Source organism: Colletotrichum siamense, assembly GCF_013390195.1.
Source record: "Colletotrichum siamense strain Cg363 chromosome Unknown KSG_Cg363_contig09, whole genome shotgun sequence".
NCBI classification, from domain to species: Eukaryota; Fungi; Ascomycota; class Sordariomycetes; order Glomerellales; family Glomerellaceae; genus Colletotrichum; species Colletotrichum siamense.
In genome coordinates, this window is record NW_023501022.1 from 515,293 (window position 1) to 532,762 (window position 17,470).

The 17,470-nt window shown below is 54.1% G+C and overlaps 6 protein-coding genes across 6 annotated transcripts; 3 read left to right on the forward strand and 3 right to left on the reverse strand.

Moving 5' to 3' along the window:
• Positions 1-30: 30 nt before the first annotated feature.
• agdC (putative alpha/beta-glucosidase agdC) lies at positions 31-2,910 on the reverse strand (the record flags this gene model as incomplete). Its single annotated transcript, XM_036644757.1, has 3 exons — positions 31-1,825; positions 1,878-2,613; positions 2,679-2,910. 3 exons carry the CDS (start codon positions 2,908-2,910, stop codon positions 31-33), a joined length of 2,763 nt encoding a protein of 920 aa, XP_036489734.1.
• A 2,061-nt stretch (positions 2,911-4,971) lies between these two features.
• On the forward strand, positions 4,972-6,069 carry CGCS363_v012909 (uncharacterized protein; the record flags this gene model as incomplete). Its single annotated transcript, XM_036644758.1, has 1 exon — positions 4,972-6,069. The coding sequence occupies one exon, from the start codon at positions 4,972-4,974 to the stop codon at positions 6,067-6,069; it is 1,098 nt and encodes a 365-aa protein (XP_036489735.1).
• A 536-nt stretch (positions 6,070-6,605) lies between these two features.
• CGCS363_v012910 (uncharacterized protein) lies at positions 6,606-7,878 on the forward strand (the record flags this gene model as incomplete). The annotated part of the gene is made up of 2 exons (XM_036644759.1): positions 6,606-7,134; positions 7,211-7,878. The coding sequence occupies 2 exons, from the start codon at positions 6,606-6,608 to the stop codon at positions 7,876-7,878; spliced, it is 1,197 nt and encodes a 398-aa protein (XP_036489154.1).
• A 372-nt stretch (positions 7,879-8,250) lies between these two features.
• CGCS363_v012911 (putative amino-acid permease) lies at positions 8,251-9,997 on the reverse strand (the record flags this gene model as incomplete). Its single annotated transcript, XM_036644760.1, has 3 exons — positions 8,251-9,244; positions 9,296-9,635; positions 9,688-9,997. 3 exons carry the CDS (start codon positions 9,995-9,997, stop codon positions 8,251-8,253), a joined length of 1,644 nt encoding a protein of 547 aa, XP_036489153.1.
• Positions 9,998-11,290: 1,293 nt separating this feature from the next.
• On the reverse strand, positions 11,291-13,078 carry mlo2 (the record flags this gene model as incomplete). The annotated part of the gene is made up of 3 exons (XM_036644761.1): positions 11,291-12,757; positions 12,819-12,873; positions 12,933-13,078. The coding sequence occupies 3 exons, from the start codon at positions 13,076-13,078 to the stop codon at positions 11,291-11,293; spliced, it is 1,668 nt and encodes a 555-aa protein (XP_036489152.1).
• A 506-nt stretch (positions 13,079-13,584) lies between these two features.
• On the forward strand, positions 13,585-16,336 carry mcm2 (DNA replication licensing factor mcm2; the record flags this gene model as incomplete). Its single annotated transcript, XM_036644762.1, has 3 exons — positions 13,585-13,589; positions 13,680-16,026; positions 16,076-16,336. 3 exons carry the CDS (start codon positions 13,585-13,587, stop codon positions 16,334-16,336), a joined length of 2,613 nt encoding a protein of 870 aa, XP_036489151.1.
• Positions 16,337-17,470: the final 1,134 nt, after the last annotated feature.

Sequence of the window (17,470 nt, forward strand, 5' to 3'; positions counted from 1 at the left end):
ATGTACACCATTTAAGACCCGAACATCGGTCTAGTTGATCTCAATCACGAACGGCCCGGTCAAGGGCTTATCAACTGCAATTGTCATGATGGACTCCCGCCTCTTTCCATTCTGCTGTCCGCCACCCAAGAAGGTGATCTTGGACACCTTGAGCGGCGTGCTGTAGCCGAACTCGCCATCAACCGCAACTTTGCCGTCCTTGTAATCGAATGTGACGTGAGTGATACCAGACTGCTCCAAGCTGACGCCATCGTCGAGATACAGCTGGCCCTTGGCAGTTCCATTCCTGTTTACGGCAATGAGAAGCTCGAAGTTCTCTTCCCTGAGCTTAGTGGTCGTCATGGCACTATTGGCGCGCAGGGGCAGCACGGAGCCGCCGCGGATGAAGAGCGGGATTGTGGTGTAGTTCTGCTCAGTCAAAGAGACGACTTCGCCCTTGCCCTGGATGGTCTCATGAGTGTACCAGTCGTAGAATGCGTCGTCGGGGAAGTAGACATCAACAGACGTGGAATTTTCCTCCGTGACGGGTGCTACCAGGATCGAATCGCCGTAGAAGTATTGAAGATCCAGTCCAAACGACTTCTCATCCTGAGGGTATAGATAAAAGACAGGGTTGATGACCGGGGTGCCATCGATTGTCTGCTGGTAAACGGCCGTGTAGATGTAGTCGAGCAGGCGGTAACGGATGGAGATTGCTCTCCTGGCGCTCTCAGCGACACTGTCCCAGAGGTAGAATTCTTGAGAGATGCTGTCAAGAGAATTGTGGTTGCGGTAGAAGGTTGAGAAAGCGGCCAGAGCAGCCCAACGAGCGCATAGCTGCTCGTTGGTGTTGTCACCGAATCCGCAAGCATCAGAGCCTACCATGGGTACCTGGTAAACAGAGGCGAACTGAAGGAGCTGGGAGATGGAGATGCGGTAAAGAGACCAGTTGGACAGGTTGTCACCTAGCCAATGTCCAACATGAGCACCGGCACCGGCAAAGGTAGAACGAGTGATAATGAGGGGACGGAGGCCGGGGCGACGAGCCTCCATGGCGACGCGAGAGGCTGACGACATCATAGACCCATAAAGGTTGTGAGTGTCATACATTGTCAGACCGTTCTGGTGAATCACGTCTGTGTTGACCGTCTTGTTCGAAATGCCGCCGGCAGCCGCGTTTGACTCTGTATCCCATGCCGCCTTGTTGTGAATGGCGTACTTGGGGAACAAGAGATCTCTTCCTGGCAGACCTTTCTGGTCACCGGATTCTTGTCGCTCGGCAAGAATGAGGTTTTCGAACTTCTCGCTGAAGGGCAAGGTTCTTGGTGATACATTCTGGGCCAAATCTGAGCGCTTGGATTGACTCGAGCAGTTGGTGGTTCCCGGTGGCTGGAAGTCGCACGGCCAGCCAGGCAAGGGACGGGGGTTTTCTCTGACGGGTGGCGGGTCTGGTGGGAAGCCAACGGCAGATGCGTACGGGTCGTCACAGGGGAAGTAGCACGGGAAGTTGGACGGCTCATTCATGTCGATCCAGAGAGCATCGATATCGACGCCGCTCTCGGCTGAGAAGAATGTGGCGAACTCGTTGTTCCAGTACTTGGTAATGTTCTCGGAGAACCAATCGGGGAAAACAGATACACCGGGCCAGACGACGCCGATCCAGACTGAACCATTGCTGCGCAACAGCCAGATGTTGTCCTCGATACCTCGGAGCATCGGCTCATATTGTTGGTAGGCCACGGCAGGATCTACCATAACAATATAGTGTTGATCATTCTCGTGCAGCTTGTCGACAAGCTGTCGCATCTTTTCGAGAGGGTAACGGTCGGGGTCCAGAGAGAAGACCCTGGTTCGAAAGTCAGCAACACCGAGGTAATCTCTTTTCAAGCGTGACTTACCTGCGTCGATCCATGTAATCAATGTCAGTCCACATTGTCTCCAAGGGGATCTCGGCGACACTGTAGTTGTGAACAACCTCGGCGACATCGAAAACATCCCGGTAGCCGTAACGACATTGGTGGAATCCGAAACCCCAGTATGGCATCATAGCAGGGAGCCCAGCAACCTGGGCGTATTGCTGTGTCACTTCGACAGGAGAGGGTCCGGCAACGAAGTAAAAGTCGAGGACTCCACCGAGAGTGTTGTACTGAAGGTATTGTCCGGACTCTTCCGTCTTGTTGATGAAGACATCCATGCCGTTGGAGTTGAGGAAGAAGACTCCGTGTGTGCCAGTCTTGCGATGCTCATAGTAGACGGGATGGTTTCCGTACAGGTTTGCGCCTGATGGAATGCCGTAGGAGTCTTGAGACCAGAGAGTGCGGATATAATCTGTCGTGTTCAACCGGAAAGGGTCTGAGTGCTCGCCCAGGCCATATAGGTTGGGGTTGTCGGGCAGCTTTGTTCTCAGACGAAGGTATTGACTCTCGAAAACGATGTTGGCGCCAGAAGTGTCGAACAGGACCTCGCCAGTGTCGGTTCTGCTGACCGAAAAGGCGAAGGGGTTCTCCGTGTAGTTGAAGTGCAGCTTGGACTGCGCCGCATCAACCCCAGGGCCACTGGGACGGGGAAACACCGACTCGGGCACCTGATACACCGTGTTGTTGGCATCCTGGATCTTGACGTGCAGGCGAGTATCTGGAGAGTCTGTTAGGCATTCTCGGACAAAGGCTAGGGCTGTTACGAGCTGTCTTTTATCTTACCAGTCTGGTATTCGACAGTCAGTGTCAGATCCTTCAGGTCGGTTCCGTAGGCGTCGCACGGCTCTCCAGCGAGGGAAAGCTGGGCAGTCAGGCCGTTGGAAGATGTCTGGACATTCGAAGCCTGGTAGCCGGGACATTTCGCAAGTGCATCGTCGCTCGGGTAGTCTCGTCGGATCACAGCCGCTGAGACTGCCGTCGTCAGCAGCGCAAAGATGGAGAGGTGTCTCGCCATGGTGAATCTCGGGCTTCGAAGGTGCTGGCGAGCTTGGCTCGAGAAGTATGAGAACACGCGAACCCGGCTGGGAGGTAACTTTTATACTCGTGGTTGCTTGCAGATCGCTCTAGGTGAAGTTACATCGGCAGGGAGGGTAAGTGAACCCCGCTGGGGAGGTAGAAAGCTCTTTCCAACCGTTCATCCCGAGAGCTCGTACTGCAGGGTAGACGCAAAGCTACCTCACCACTTTTCCATCGTACGGACATGCCCGCTAATGAAAGCCGCAATTAGCTTGCGGCAGCATGGGGCAGGCGCATAAAACGTCATCCGGACCTTCATCTGTGGTGGCCAGGACTCCCTGGAGGTTGGGCTAGCATTCAGGGGACTAAGGTTAATTGGTGAAAATGTCTAATTGACAAGTGGTGTGAGCGAGTAATGGAGCGAGGTAGGGCCGTGTGCCGTCAGATTTCAAGACCGGCCGCCAGCTTTCGCATCTTTCCCCGCACTCGCATTCCGAGCCTAGGAGAAATCAGCAAGCGTGACGATGAGCTGCAGTGTGCATCGCGTAGGTAGCATGCGTAAACCGGGAGAAGTTGGAGATGGCAATGGCCGATGGGATGGATAGCTGGGGGCGGGGAAGACTGAGTGTGGTTCCATGCAGCAGGGGGGAGGTGGAGGGGGGCAAGATGAGCTGCCATTGGTGATGTCAAGCGGAGAAAAAGCAGTGTTTCGTTTCGTTTATTTCTTTCCCGGGGGGCCTGGATCCTTGGCCCGGTTCGGGTGCAGCCAACGGCCCGACTGGTGGCTTGACCGGATGGCGGGGGACACCACTGAGACGACGACAACAGCTCGACTGCCCCGCATCACCCCGCATCCGCAACAGAGCCGGTGACCCTCAAATCGCCCCGGCTCAGAACGCGGAGACTCCGCAAGCTCATGTCATCTTGGCCTCCAAAAGTTCTGGATCGTAGACGTGTTAGTGACTGTGGTCATGTCGTAGCTGCACCCCGGACAACCATCCATGCGGTGACCGGCCGAGTGAGGGTTCGCGCCGGCCAAACTGTCGGGAGGATCATCTGCATCCACATTTGGTTGATGCTCAGAAGGGTTAGAGTGGATGAAAACCCAGTTGCAGGCGGATCTGGCGCCTGTCGATGACTGACCAGCCGGGTTAATTACTAGAGACATCCACATTGACCACCGTGGGTGCTTGGCTTGGTAGTTGCTGAGACAAGATAGCAGTTCATGACCTTCGATTCGCGCTCGCTTTGAGTCCTTCGAGACGAATACCATTGTTGAACATAGTTTACCGAAACCTTTGGAAGCATGTTGTCTCTATTCCATCCTATTCCATGATACGAGAAGTCCAATGAAAGTGCCTGCCAAGTCAAAGACTACTTTGACTCCAACATGCTAGTCATCAATGAAAGCGCTGTAGTAGTAGTTGCTCTCTGAACCTATGGTCACTCCTCATTGTAGATTTGGTAGGTCACTCGCAGCCTTAAGCGAGGACTTGGACAGCAACACTTGATGATTCCTGTCACAATGTAACCACCTTTTGAAGCTATCTAGCTGGAGTTGAGGGATTCTTAGATCTCCAGACTCACTTGACGATATGGGGTCTAACTGAGAATCCAGTCACTGCCTTTAGTAGAGAATGTTCCGTGCTGAACCAAGCATCACCCTTCTCGATATCAATGGATCGTGAAGGCACTCACCCGACGACATAATCAAGTCTTGGTGCCAGTGAGCTTGGACCGGGAAGCGCCCGCAACCTCAAGATGGCACCAGAATATCTTGGACAGCAGGAGCTCCTCTGAAACATAGCTGAAGAACAATCTCTGCGTGCTTCATCTCATCAATCTCTCTGCCTCTTGTTCACAATCTGGCCAAGAAAAGCCACCAGCACACAGCCAGCTTTTGAAACCCCTGAAGTTGAGCCTTGTACTTGTGTCAAAGCCCTTCGTCTCCTTGGAACCCCTTTTTCCCAGAGGTAAGCTACCTTCAAGATGAGAGGTCCCTCTATGCTAATTAAATCCCAGTTGAGCTTCCCAGATACCGGCAAAAATTCCTGTCAAGATGAGCACCGAAGGCACCGATGGTGGCGATGGAGTCCGTCGGAATCTGTGGCCCGCCGGCGCTCAGATGGCGAAGACGGCGGAAGATGACAACGTAGAGGATATGATTGCTGCAGAGACTCGTCAGCAGTATGTCTCGTCACCATTCTCGGACAGCGACTCTGCCGCAGACTTCAATACGCAGAGCAGCACTAACTGCCCCGTCACTGGCCGCCGCATCCTCAAGCCTGTCTCCCGCAAGGGCCGCGCCGGCAACACCAACAACAATAACCCTGAAGTTTTCCATCGAGGCAGCCGCAACAACACCTGGGTCCCCAAGGGATTTGTTCATGAAGACGCCGACGTCTTCGGTACCCCTACCACGCGTGGTACTTTTGGTGACCAGTCGACTCCCAAGGCTACGCGTACTCAGCCGGGCAGCGAAACCCCTCGAACTTCGAAAGCCCTTCGACTCCACAACCCTGAGATGACTCGATCTGTTTTGGAAGGCGACGAAGGAAGTCCAGGCGCTGGTCTTGTTCTCGACTTTGAGCCGAGCCCGAAGTACTATCTTGCTCTCGGCATGAAGAACAAGATGCCCTCAAACCCCGAGTGGCGCCAAACCGACACCCCGGTCGTCACTCCGCGCAAGGCAGGAAAGTCCATAGAAGGTGGTCTTGAGATGCGTGTTCCCGACCGACCCCAATCAGTCAAGACCGCTCCTCCTACCATGTCAGCCCCCGGAAATCAGCTGTTCGTTCATGATCCCATGGAAATGGAGGATGATTCGCCTTCCCTCCGCCCTCTCCGTCGCCAAATGGGAAACCTCAAAGTCGCCCAGCGCCCACCCGAGCAGGCTGGGGTTCGTCCTATGGACACTTTCGTCTTTGCACACGGCGCCGAGCTTCCTCAAACGCCTACCAAGAGAGGCCGAGGAGAGTTTGACAGAACTAACTCCCTCTACGGAAGAGATGTTGCTCGTGAGCGGGAGATTCTTTCGCAGTATGCCGTCGCGACTGGCCTGGGAGAGAACCACGACGAGGATGAGGACGAAGATGTCGAAATGGGCGAGGAAACGCCCAAGGCGTCAATCCTCAACAGACACCTGCAGAAGAAGTGAATAAGGCGGGCAGAAGCTCGGCTACGGTCAAATTGGAGAGATGGAGTGAAGGAAGGAAGGCTATAAGGACTGGGGATTGAAGAAGCCGAACTCTTGTTATAGTATCATCCCGTTTGTGTTATCGATTCCTTCCCAGTTTTATCTTTGTCCACCACTGTTTCCAGATGCCGTATTATTGTTGGCCGAGAGGTGCAGTCGTTGTTGCATCAACCAATTTATGCAAGCTCGAAAGCAGGATTTATGCACAGATGCGGCTGCACATTGGTTTAGCCGCTCTTCCCTAAGCGCCCGCACGGATACAGCGATATCACATCCAAAAAGCGTGTCCTGCAGCAACACACCCCCTTCGCCCTCCACACCTCCAAACCCAAAACGGCACGGATCTCTAGAGTAATTAAGGTACCTTCCACGAACGAGCGCTTCACCCACCTCAGACAAGCTCCACCTCCAAAGGCCAGTCCATCGCTTCTTGTCCCCGGCTCACGTCCGGAACACCTCACAGCTGCCTGCCAGTTGCGACCACCAGACTGATGGCCATGAACTTTCCCGCTCCTCCATCAACCACTGGCGATCTCCCCCTCAACCCGATCTCCAACGCGTCTAGTCCAGCTGCCCAACATTTCAGTCAGCAGCAGTACCAAACCCAGCAGCAACAGCAACATCAGCAGCCGCAGCTCCAATTCGCTATATCGCGCCAGCAACAGCAACAGCAGCCCCAACCACAGTACCACCCGGCGCCGCCAAATCCATCTTACGCCGCACCGAGCCCCCTCACACCCGCCCAGCAAGCCCTCGCCCACGCACAATACCAGCAGCTCGTCCTCATGAACGGAATGAACGGCGGCAACATGCCTGCTGGCATGGGCGGCGTGCCCACCCCGGCAGGTCAGCAGGCCGAGCTGAACTACATCTACGGCATGGTCGAGGAGCTGAGTCGGCAGCTCGCGGAGAACCGTCGCGTGACTGAGGATATTGTCTCTGGTCTCGGCAGGGTACGCAGCCGCGCAAGGACTCAAGGCGTAAACAACGATGATCTGATTCACAATGCCGCCGACGACATCAACGGTACGCACGAACACCCAGGGGCTTGCTCTCCCCAGGCCACGGGCTCCGCAAAGATGCTGACTTTCAACGCTCGCAGCTCAAGAACAGAACCTCGATACGCTGATATCTATCCTGTCCGAATCACTCGAAAAGGCCAAGTACAGCCGAGACGCCAATGCCACCCTCCTCGCACAATACGCCACTGTACTCGCCGCGATGCTCAAGCAATTCCACGAATACAAGGCGAAGCACGTCACCGACGTTGCCGCGTGGCACCGATCCTACCGCTCCCAGCTCGCCGAAGCACGCGCTGAAAACAGCAGGTTGCGGGAGCAGATCTGGGAGATGCAAGAGCGCGCCGGCAAGGCCAACGAGCTGCTGCGCACGTTCCGCCGCAAGTACGATGAGGACGAGACTAGGTGGGACCGGCGCGTTGAGGATGTTGCCGCGCGCCAGGAGCTGCGATTTTGGAAACGGATGGCCATGCCTGAGGTCGGCGATGAGGATCCTTGCTGGAGTGACGACGACGATCTCATTGACCCCGCCGAGAAGGAGCGTCTAAAGGAGTTGGAGCAGAAGGCTGCCCAAGACCAGCTCGCCGGAAGCCAGCAGATGGGTGACGAGTACTCACGACCCCAGTCCCCCGAGTCAAGCATGATGGGCGGTGTACCGATGCAGAGAGATCTGGGGATTCCCATGGGCATGCCAGTGCCCCCGCCGCGGCCCTCGAGTGCGACTTCAAGCACAGGCTCTTCTGGTCAATGAGACTGAGGAGGTTTGGTGAATCTTTTGAAATGCTTTGTCGACACCAGGGCCAGTGAATTATTCCAAATAAAAAGTAAACGGCGTTGGGGATTGGGTCTGGGAAGCTGGAACGCTCAAGGGTGAGCGGTCGCATTATACCTCAAGTCACGTTTATCATGCATTACGATGCACCTGGCGGTCATTGTCACGAATACTATGGAACGAATGAACCGTCTTTGTGATAATTATGCACCAAAGTCTGTTTATACCAGTACTGCTACACAAAACGAAAACTCCGTTTGGTTTCCCTGCGGGAACACTTAAGACTGTCAAACTCCGGTACCCCAATCGCGAACAACTAAATGGTCTCCTAAATCCTACCCGCAAACAATGTCACTTTTCGACTACTTGGACACGCGTCGGCTGCTCTAGATCCGCGCCAGACCTATCAGCAGTAAGGCGAAGGCCGTATCGCAAATCTACCTCCTCCAGAGGAATGAGCAATGGCTTCTTGGCCTTCTGGATAAAGCGCTGGTATAAGCGGTATCCAAAGTAAAGGCACGGAGGAATGACGGTGCCAATGTTGTCGCGGACAATGGCTTGGGCTGAGTATTTGCCGCCGACGGGCATCGCAGCGGTAATGACATTCGCCAGAAGACCAAGGATGCAAACAAGCAGGCCAACCCAAGCCCCCCAGGTACCGAAAGGTGTTCGCCACAAAAGGGTGGCCTTGTCGTGGCCCTGGGCCGCCCATGCTCTGCGGAAGCGAATGTGGCTGAAGCAAATCGAGGCCCAAGTGTAGTAGTTGCTGGCTCCCGACAGACTTAGCAGCCAGTCGAAGATAGCTTCACCGCCCTCGGCCAGGTTGACGAAGGCAAGTAGGCCGACTAAGAATGTTACCAAGAAGGCATACACCGGCACACCCCACTTGACTTTGGCACCCCATTTGGGGCCCATTCCCTTCTCGCAGAGAGCTTGGAAGGCTCGACTGGCGGCGAATATGCTAGCATTCGCCATTGATATCAATGCAACTACGATGAGAACATTGAAAAAGTCGGGAAGATGCTTGATGTTGGCGAGCTGGGCAGCCAACGTGAACGGGCTGTACTTGGCACCATGACCGGTGGAGGCTAAATTTGGGTCGTTGGAAGGGACCACGAAACCAAGGAGAAGAAGAGCGACAATATAGAAAAAGAAGATCCTTGCAAACACAATCTTGGTCGCCAGTGGTAAGGCTTTTTGCGGATTTTTGCACTCGGCTGCCGTCAGTCCAAGAAGTTCGGTACCTCCGTACGACATGCCAGCAGTGCGGAAGACCAAGAAGAATCCAGCCACGCCATTCTTCACGGCACCAGGGTTGACCCAATACTCGGCTCCGGTTCCGTGTCTAGAATTTGTTAACATCCGTTGGCCTGAACTCGTGGAAACTTCTGCTTACCGAGGATCCGTTGGCACCGCGCCGGCAATGATGAAGATAGCTGCAAAGATAAAGACGGCAATAGCGAGTGCCTTACCGATGCCGAAAGCATGCTCGAGTTCGCCAAACCAACGAGATCCGAGAAAAGACGAGCCCGTTAGGGCAAAGAGAATCGGCGTGATCACATAGGCTGGTTGCAAGTCTGGAACCCAGTACTTGATCTGAGCCGCGATCGTAGTGAGCTCAAAAGGGAAAACAATGAGCCAGTTGAAGACGAAGTTCCACCCCATGGCAAAGCCCCACGGCTCTGATATCATGCGCCTCGAGTAGTCGTAGAATGCGCCAGCGACAGGATAGGAAGCTGTGGCTTCTCGTCAGTATAGAGGATGGAGAATGGGAAGCGTTCAACTCACCTGCAAGCTCGCCGAGACAGCCCATTGTACAGCCAACGCCGAGGCCGACAAGGGCAAAATTGAGAACCAAGTTCAGAGGACCGCCAGAGCTTAGAGCAGCACCGGAACCCACGAATAGACCAGCTCCAATTGAGCCGCCAAGAGCTATGAAGACCATCTGCCGAATGGTAATGTTTCGCTCCAACTTCTCGCCCTCCGCGGTAATGGGCGCATTGGTGGCATCTCCGCTTGGCGTACGAGTGGCGTGGGTGACATTATCGAGGTTGCTGGCCGTCTTTTTCAAGGGCGATACTGGGTCATTGAAGGACATGGCTCTTCTGATGATATGGTGGATGAGACGAGCGATGGGAGGAAACCCGGCGACTCGGTGGGATAAAACAATAACGTTTTGTTGTGAGGTTCAAGAACGATCGTTGGGCCCAGAACGGAGATATGAACGATCGAAAACGTGAAAGAGAGATTAAGGGAACAGAGGTTCAACGAGGACGTCGGCCGAGTTTATAAACACGACCTGATTGCTACAAACATCGTGGCTTTTGAGGGGAACCTCTGGGGAAGCTGCATCCCGATAGAGGAAGGTGCGCGTGATCATTCATCGCCTCGTAGATTACCTTGCCCAACGAATCACAGATAAGGCAACACTTGTCGAGAACTCACGCGGGCCACATAAGGTTCCGGCAAGGCAGGTCTGGCCTCAAAGAACCTCTTCCCAGTATTGGTCAAGATATGCGGACGGCTTATCTAGACAATATATGGAAGGAGCGAGACCGTGATGGTCACTATCAGTCACAGCTTCGTCAACCATGTTTTGGCCACTTGATGTCATTAACCGATATGCAGCCAGAGACGCAAGCCTATTCCACGCTTTTGCCTTTATATTTCTTGTGCCCTGAGAAAAAGGACAAGTACTCATCTGCTTCTTATTATAATACATAAGTCATGATGAACGTCATATCATCCTATCGCAGCTTTCATTCGGTATCTTGGGGCGCATGGCTTGCCAAGGTTTATGGGCTTGAGCTTGGGGGCTTTGCGATAACAACAGTGTCTTGTGATCAGCATTTGCTCATTTGGGTTGTGCGTTCATGGCCCTTCTCAAACACCTGGATGAGTTTGACTGAACTCAATTTAAGGTCCATACTTCTGCTTGCGCGCATGGCGCAGTTGTGGATGAGACGTTCAATGTACTCAATGGATAGATACCTTCTGGTCAACACGTCACTGTTCGTATGATAGCCAGCATGGTCTGATTAGACATCGTTGCCCGTGAAAGACAGGTGTCGATAGCTGAGTGATTTGGTAATTCATGTGGTCAAGGAGTGCCGCGAGCATCAAGACGTTCAAGGTTCACAGAGTCCCACGACTGCGTGATGCGGCGCGCTTGGTCATCTGCGTACATCTCCAATTCATTGTCTTGTGTACCAGAAGCCGGAAGGATCCCAAGCCTCAACTAAAGCCCGCGCCAGAGCTACCGTCAAATTAATGTGCGTCATGCCTCGTAGTAACTCCTCGTTCAGATAAATGCCCCCCCTGAATTCCATATTATACAAGCCTGGGCTCAAGACTATGCAATAGTGTTGTTACCAGGAAGGAAGTTGTCGGTTCAGTAACCGCTTTGCTCACGTCGGTGGCTATCATCATCATCCTTCGATCCATTGGCGGCCTCCCCTGCGTCTTTGATAGCCTGCTCATCGCCCCTGAGTTTAGCGAAGTAGGACTTGATGTCTTCCGCGCCGATGGCCTGACCGCTCTCAGCGAACTTCTGGAAGAACGGCTTAAGCTGATCCTTGAGGTGGTTGTAGGCCATGACGCCCTCAATGGCCCGAACCCGATCTACATTACGCAGGGCGCTCTCGCCACGCTCGAGAAGACTTCCACTGCCATTGGTAGAACCGCCGTGCTCTGAATTGCCACCGTCGGACAGGGGTGGCTCGTACGTCTCTTCCTCTTCAAGAAGCTGAGGATGCGGGTCCAGCTTGGGGTAGCACGACGAACACTTGCAGAGATGGTCACGGAAATCCTCCTTCAGGAAGAGCGAGAACTCCTCTGCAGGTGGCGAGGGCAACGCTTCCCACTTGCAAGCAGTGGTTGTTTTGCTGGCCTCTTCCTTAACTTCAGGCTTAACATTGTCGGGCTGGCCGTCTGTGTCCTCAGGGTCGCTCTTCAGTCGCTTAACATCAGATTCGGAGCCGTCATCATCAGCCTTGCGTTTCTTGGATGCCTCTTGCGTTACCGCATCTGGAGCCTTGTCGTCATGAACTTTGTCGTCTTCAACCTTCTCCTCTTGAACCTTCTCTTGAGCCTTCTGGCGCGAGAAGACGGCAGGCAGGAAGCCCTTGGCCCCAGCGTACTTCTTGATCCATGGGTTGGCGTTGACGCATTTGTAGCAGAGGAAAGCTTCGAAATCATCCTCTCCAGGGAAACCGGGCGGCATCGGCACATCGTCGTCGTCGTCTTCCTCTTCTTCCTCCCCAGTACCAGGTGCTGCTGCTGCCTGTGTCGCTGGCTGAGGCTCCGCATCTTCGGAGATTGTGGGCAATGCTGGCTTCTCACGATCGCCTCCGTCGATTTTGGTCTTTGTGTCTTTCTTCATGCCCTCAAACCATTCGGGTCCCATACCCACTAGACATCCGGGATGATACCAGTCTTCACCACAGCCACCAGTCTCAGCCGTGCCCAGGCCTAGGCACTGAAACATGGTGCCTTTCTGCTGAAAGGGATCGTAGTCGCACTCGCATGCACAGAATCTGTTCCTAAAGTTCTGGTTGTACTGGTTGTTTGAGGCCGGCTCTTCAGAGTGCACTCCACCTTTGGTATTTGTCGTAGGGTTGACTCGCAGGCTACACGGGCTGGTCGCAGGGTATCGCGTCGTACCGCAATCGCAAGTGAAGTCCCTCTTTGTGAAGATTTCAACGAGAGTATGTTCGCCGTGGCATTGGACAGAGCAGGCGTAACAGACGCCAGCAGGATTATAGGGATCCTTCGGGTTGGCCGGAGGAGGATTGCAAGTAAGGCAGGCGAAAACGCTCTGTCGAAGCGAGCCCAAAATCTTGGTGCAGTTCTCAATGCTCTGTAGGCAGGTATAGTTAGGCATGCTGTTTCCCAGCTACGGGTTGAGTGACGTGACATACGTATGGGAGCGCTTCGCGCGCATCAGCCTCCAACTGCATTTGGTCTCGGATGAACCTATGAATTATACTCAGTTTTCAATGTTTTGATACGCGAGGTAGATGGTAGGAACGCACTCAGCAGCGGTCTGGGAGTCGCTAGACTTTTGCGAAGAGAAGCTCTCACTGCGCGCAGCCTTTGGCGCATGTGCAGGCGCATCAGCGACGGCCGCAGCATCGCTGGATGATGCTGCGGTTGGCGGCTGGGGCGGATCCATTGACATTTCGGCCAATTCGAAAGGGAATCAAGTGTAATGAGCCAAATCGACGGATCGCAGGCAGACTTTTCCCTGGGATTGAAGATGGGAGATATAGTTCGGAGTGTGGTGTTGTCAAGACGGAAGTAAGGCAAGTCGCGTTGGTCTGAGGTAACCTGTAACTGCAAGATAGGCACTATGTAGGTACGTCAGATACGTACCCCGGGACCTGAGCTCAGCGTCTGGTGTCCGCTGCGACAATCCCTTGCAGCTGCCCGCACTGTCAACCCATTTACGCGTCGTCTAAATGAGGAAAGGTGCCACTTTACGCGCTCGCCCCTGATCGCGTTTCTTCCAGGGGCGCGACTGGGTCCAAACTAATTTCGCACTCCAAGTGTTCCTGCCCCCTCTTCCCCATCTCTGCAATCCCCCCTCTCCTTCACCGTTGCCCAGTTTCCTCTTGTCGCAACGCTTTTTTGTGCATTTTACAGCGAAGAACAGCACATTCGAATGCGTTCTGTGACATCGCAAATATGAGGTGAGCTTTTTATGACACCGTTGCCTCCCCGGGAGTGGTTGCTCCACTGTTGCCATGGGGAAGAAGAAAATCATGGCTCACAACATCCAGTTCCCCCCTCCGAAGCAACTACAGCTCCGCCAACAGAGGAGTCCCAGAGCGGGCGAGTCGCAAGCGTGGTCGTGGAAACGGTGACGATGGCACATCCTCAATCGCAGCGCCCTCCAGCCCCTTGGCCTCATCTCCTCCTGCCCCCTTCGTTGCTCATGGCGGTGACGATGACGAGGACATCGAGGACGACCCCGAGATCCTCGATGACCTCGACGACATGGACGAGATGGCCGAAGACGACGTAGACCTTTTCCGCGAGGGTTTCGAGCGCGATTACAGGGCCAAAGAAGACGATCGTTACGAGGGTCTCGACATCGACGACGACGGCGACTTTGATGACATGGATTTGGGTGCAAGGAGACGACTCGAATCTCAGCTCAACCGCAGAGACAGAGAAGTTGCCCGCCGCCAACGCATCCCCGCCGCGTTCCTTCCCGGTGAAGACGATGAAGGTGACATTGATCTCTCGGCCCAGCCCCGCCGTCGCCGTCACCACTACGACGAAGACCCTGATGAGGATATGGACGCCGACATTCTGGAGGAGGAGCTTTCTCTCGAGGCTTTGCAAGATGCGAAGGCTGCTAGTCTGACCGAATGGGTTTCACAACCGAACGTCCAAAGGACCATCAAGAGAGAATTCAAGGCTTTCTTGACGGAATATACCGACGAACACGGCTCTTCGGTCTACGGAAACCGCATTCGCACCCTCGGTGAGGTCAATGCCGAGTCCCTTGAGGTCTCTTACGACCATCTCTCCTCCTCTCAAGCACTTCTGGCCTACTACTTGGCCAATGCTCCTGCAGAAGTCCTGAAGCTCTTCGACGAGGTCGCCATGGATGTCGTTCTCCTGCATTACCCCGACTACGAGCGCATCCACTCGGAAATTCATGTGCGCATCTTCGACCTGCCTGTTCACTACACTCTGAGACAGCTCCGTCAATCTCACTTGAACTGCCTGGTGAGGGTCAGCGGTGTTGTCACCAAGCGAACTGGTGTCTTCCCCCAGCTCAAGTATATCAAGTTCGATTGTACCAAGTGCGGTATTACTCTGGGGCCATTCCAGCAGGAGTCGAATGTTGAGGTCAAGATCTCATATTGCCAATCTTGCCAATCCCGCGGTCCTTTCACGCTCAACTCGGAGAAGACGGTCTACCGCAACTACCAGAAGCTCACTCTCCAAGAGTCTCCTGGCACCGTTCCAGCTGGCCGTCTGCCTCGTCATAGAGAGGTCATCCTGCTATGGGATCTCATTGACAAGGCCAAGCCTGGCGAGGAGATTGAGGTCACCGGGATTTACCAAAACAACTACGATGCCCAGCTGAACAACCGCAACGGATTCCCTGTGTTTGCCACCATTTTGGAAGCAAATAACGTCGTCAAATCTCACGATCAGCTGGCTGGGTTCCGCATGACGGAAGAAGACGAGCAGGAAATTCGCAAGCTTTCTCGCGACCCCGCTATCATCGATAAGATCATCAACTCTATCGCCCCTAGCATATACGGTCACACAGATATCAAGACAGCGGTAGCCTTGTCCCTGTTTGGCGGTGTTGCTAAGGTTGGAAGGGGTGCCCATCAAGTCCGTGGCGACATCAACGTTCTGCTTCTTGGTGACCCTGGTACCGCAAAGTCCCAGGTTCTCAAGTATGTTGAGAAGACGGCACATCGCGCAGTTTTCGCGACTGGCCAAGGAGCCAGTGCCGTCGGTCTGACAGCCAGTGTTCGTCGGGATCCCATCACTTCCGAGTGGACCCTTGAGGGCGGTGCTCTTGTATTGGCAGACAAGGGCACCTGCTTGATTGATGAGTTTGACAAGATGAACGACCAAGACCGTACGTCAATCCACGAGGCCATGGAGCAACAGACCATCTCCATCTCAAAGGCCGGTATTGTCACAACTCTGCAAGCTCGGTGTGGCATCATTGCCGCAGCTAACCCCATTGGTGGGCGATACAACTCAACCATCCCTTTCTCGGCCAACGTCGAGCTTACTGAGCCAATTCTTTCTCGTTTTGACATTCTGTGTGTGGTTCGGGACACTGTGGAGCCTTCGGAGGACGAACGTCTCGCTCGTTTCATTGTCGGATCTCACAGCCGCAGCCACCCTGCATCCTCGCAACCCGCCGCGGACTCGATGGATGTTGAGCAGGAATCCGAGAAGCAGGACACGCAAGCTGAGACGCAGAAGAAGGAAGGCGAAATCCCTCAGGAACTTCTCCGCAAGTACATCTTGTACGCACGCGAGCGTGTCAGCCCCAAGTTGTACCACATGGACGAGGACAAGGTCGCACGTTTATTTGCCGACATGAGAAGAGAGTCTCTTGCTACTGGCGCGTACCCAATTACAGTAAGTATCCCACGATAGGCGACCAGAATCTCTGCTAATTGTTGATCAGGTGCGCCATCTCGAAGCCATCATCCGCATCAGCGAAGCTTTTTGCAGAATGAGACTGTCAGAGTACTGCTCAGCGCAGGACATTGACAGGGCAATCGCCGTGACGGTGGATAGTTTTGTTGGCAGTCAAAAGATTAGCTGCAAGAAGGCCCTGGCTCGGGCTTTCGCCAAGTACACCTTGGCAAGACCTGGTGGAAACTCGCAAAAGAAGTCGGGAATTGCCAGCCAAGGATCAAGGAGAGCAGGCACAGTACGAGCATAAGAACGAGGAGGCGAACTATTTTGGGGTTATGATTCTTTGTTTATGATGCGATGGGCGGAACTTTTCAGATGCCCGGCAAATCAGACTGGCGGCGACTGGCGAAGAGGCGAAGAGCACATGCCTGGGGCGGGCAAGGTTTGATAGATGACATTAGGTAATGTGAAAATGGCTGATTTTCTTGTCACAATTGCTTGCGCCAGGGGCTGGCCAAAGGAAGCGCATGATGACGGACAAACGTTGGACGAAATCTGATGACAGCGGCAGTCCGAGTCTGATGACAGGATCGGACGAACAGCCTCGAAACGGAGGGTTCTACGCGGAAGCTAAGGTAAGCTTAACGTTGGGATGATGATGAGGATTGATTAGTCCCGCATCCAAGGCTAGCACGGACAAATTTAGAAACGTTTAAAGAGCTGCCTGCGCTGCGGGTGACTTGATGTGTCGATTTCGTTGACCAGCTACATACACAGCCTCAATTCGCCTAGCAATTCCTTTCTTTGCGAGAGTTGGCTGCATGACCTCCCAACACGCATACAGCAACTGCCAGACATGTCGCGGTGAGCGGGCATGCAGCCCAGGGCACGTTTGAATTGATCAGAACCAAGGCTCGCGTACATGAAGCGTACCCCGGTCAAGTTCAGGTGCCAGAGTCTCGGGTCTTGCTTGGTAGTATTGTGCAATTTGTTGCTCCAACACGCACATGGCTCGGTGGCTGTGTGCTTTAGCAACCAACAGTAATGGAAGCCCGTCTTCAGATATCACTCCACTGCCTCCTCTCCCTGCGTCGTCGCTGACAAGGATCCATGATTGCTTGAGGAAACCAACCCCTTCTCGCTCTCAACTACGCCGCCCGCAGCGCCCTGTTGCTAGATCCCTACTTTGCACCAACATCAGCACCAGCACCAGCACCACAGCACCGATCTCTAAGATTCTAGGCTCGAGGCCAGGATCCCCATTAATCCCACGCAGATTAAGTCACTCTGAAGGGTTGCTCATCTGCAGGTTTCTAGGCAGGATGAGGAAGTGATCCCCAACATGATGGGTGGGGGCCAGCCGCATGCGATGAAAGAAGTCTTCCGTCGCCGATGGGCAGCCGAGCCCGCAGCTGCGGCGTTGACGCCGGCGACTAGATCA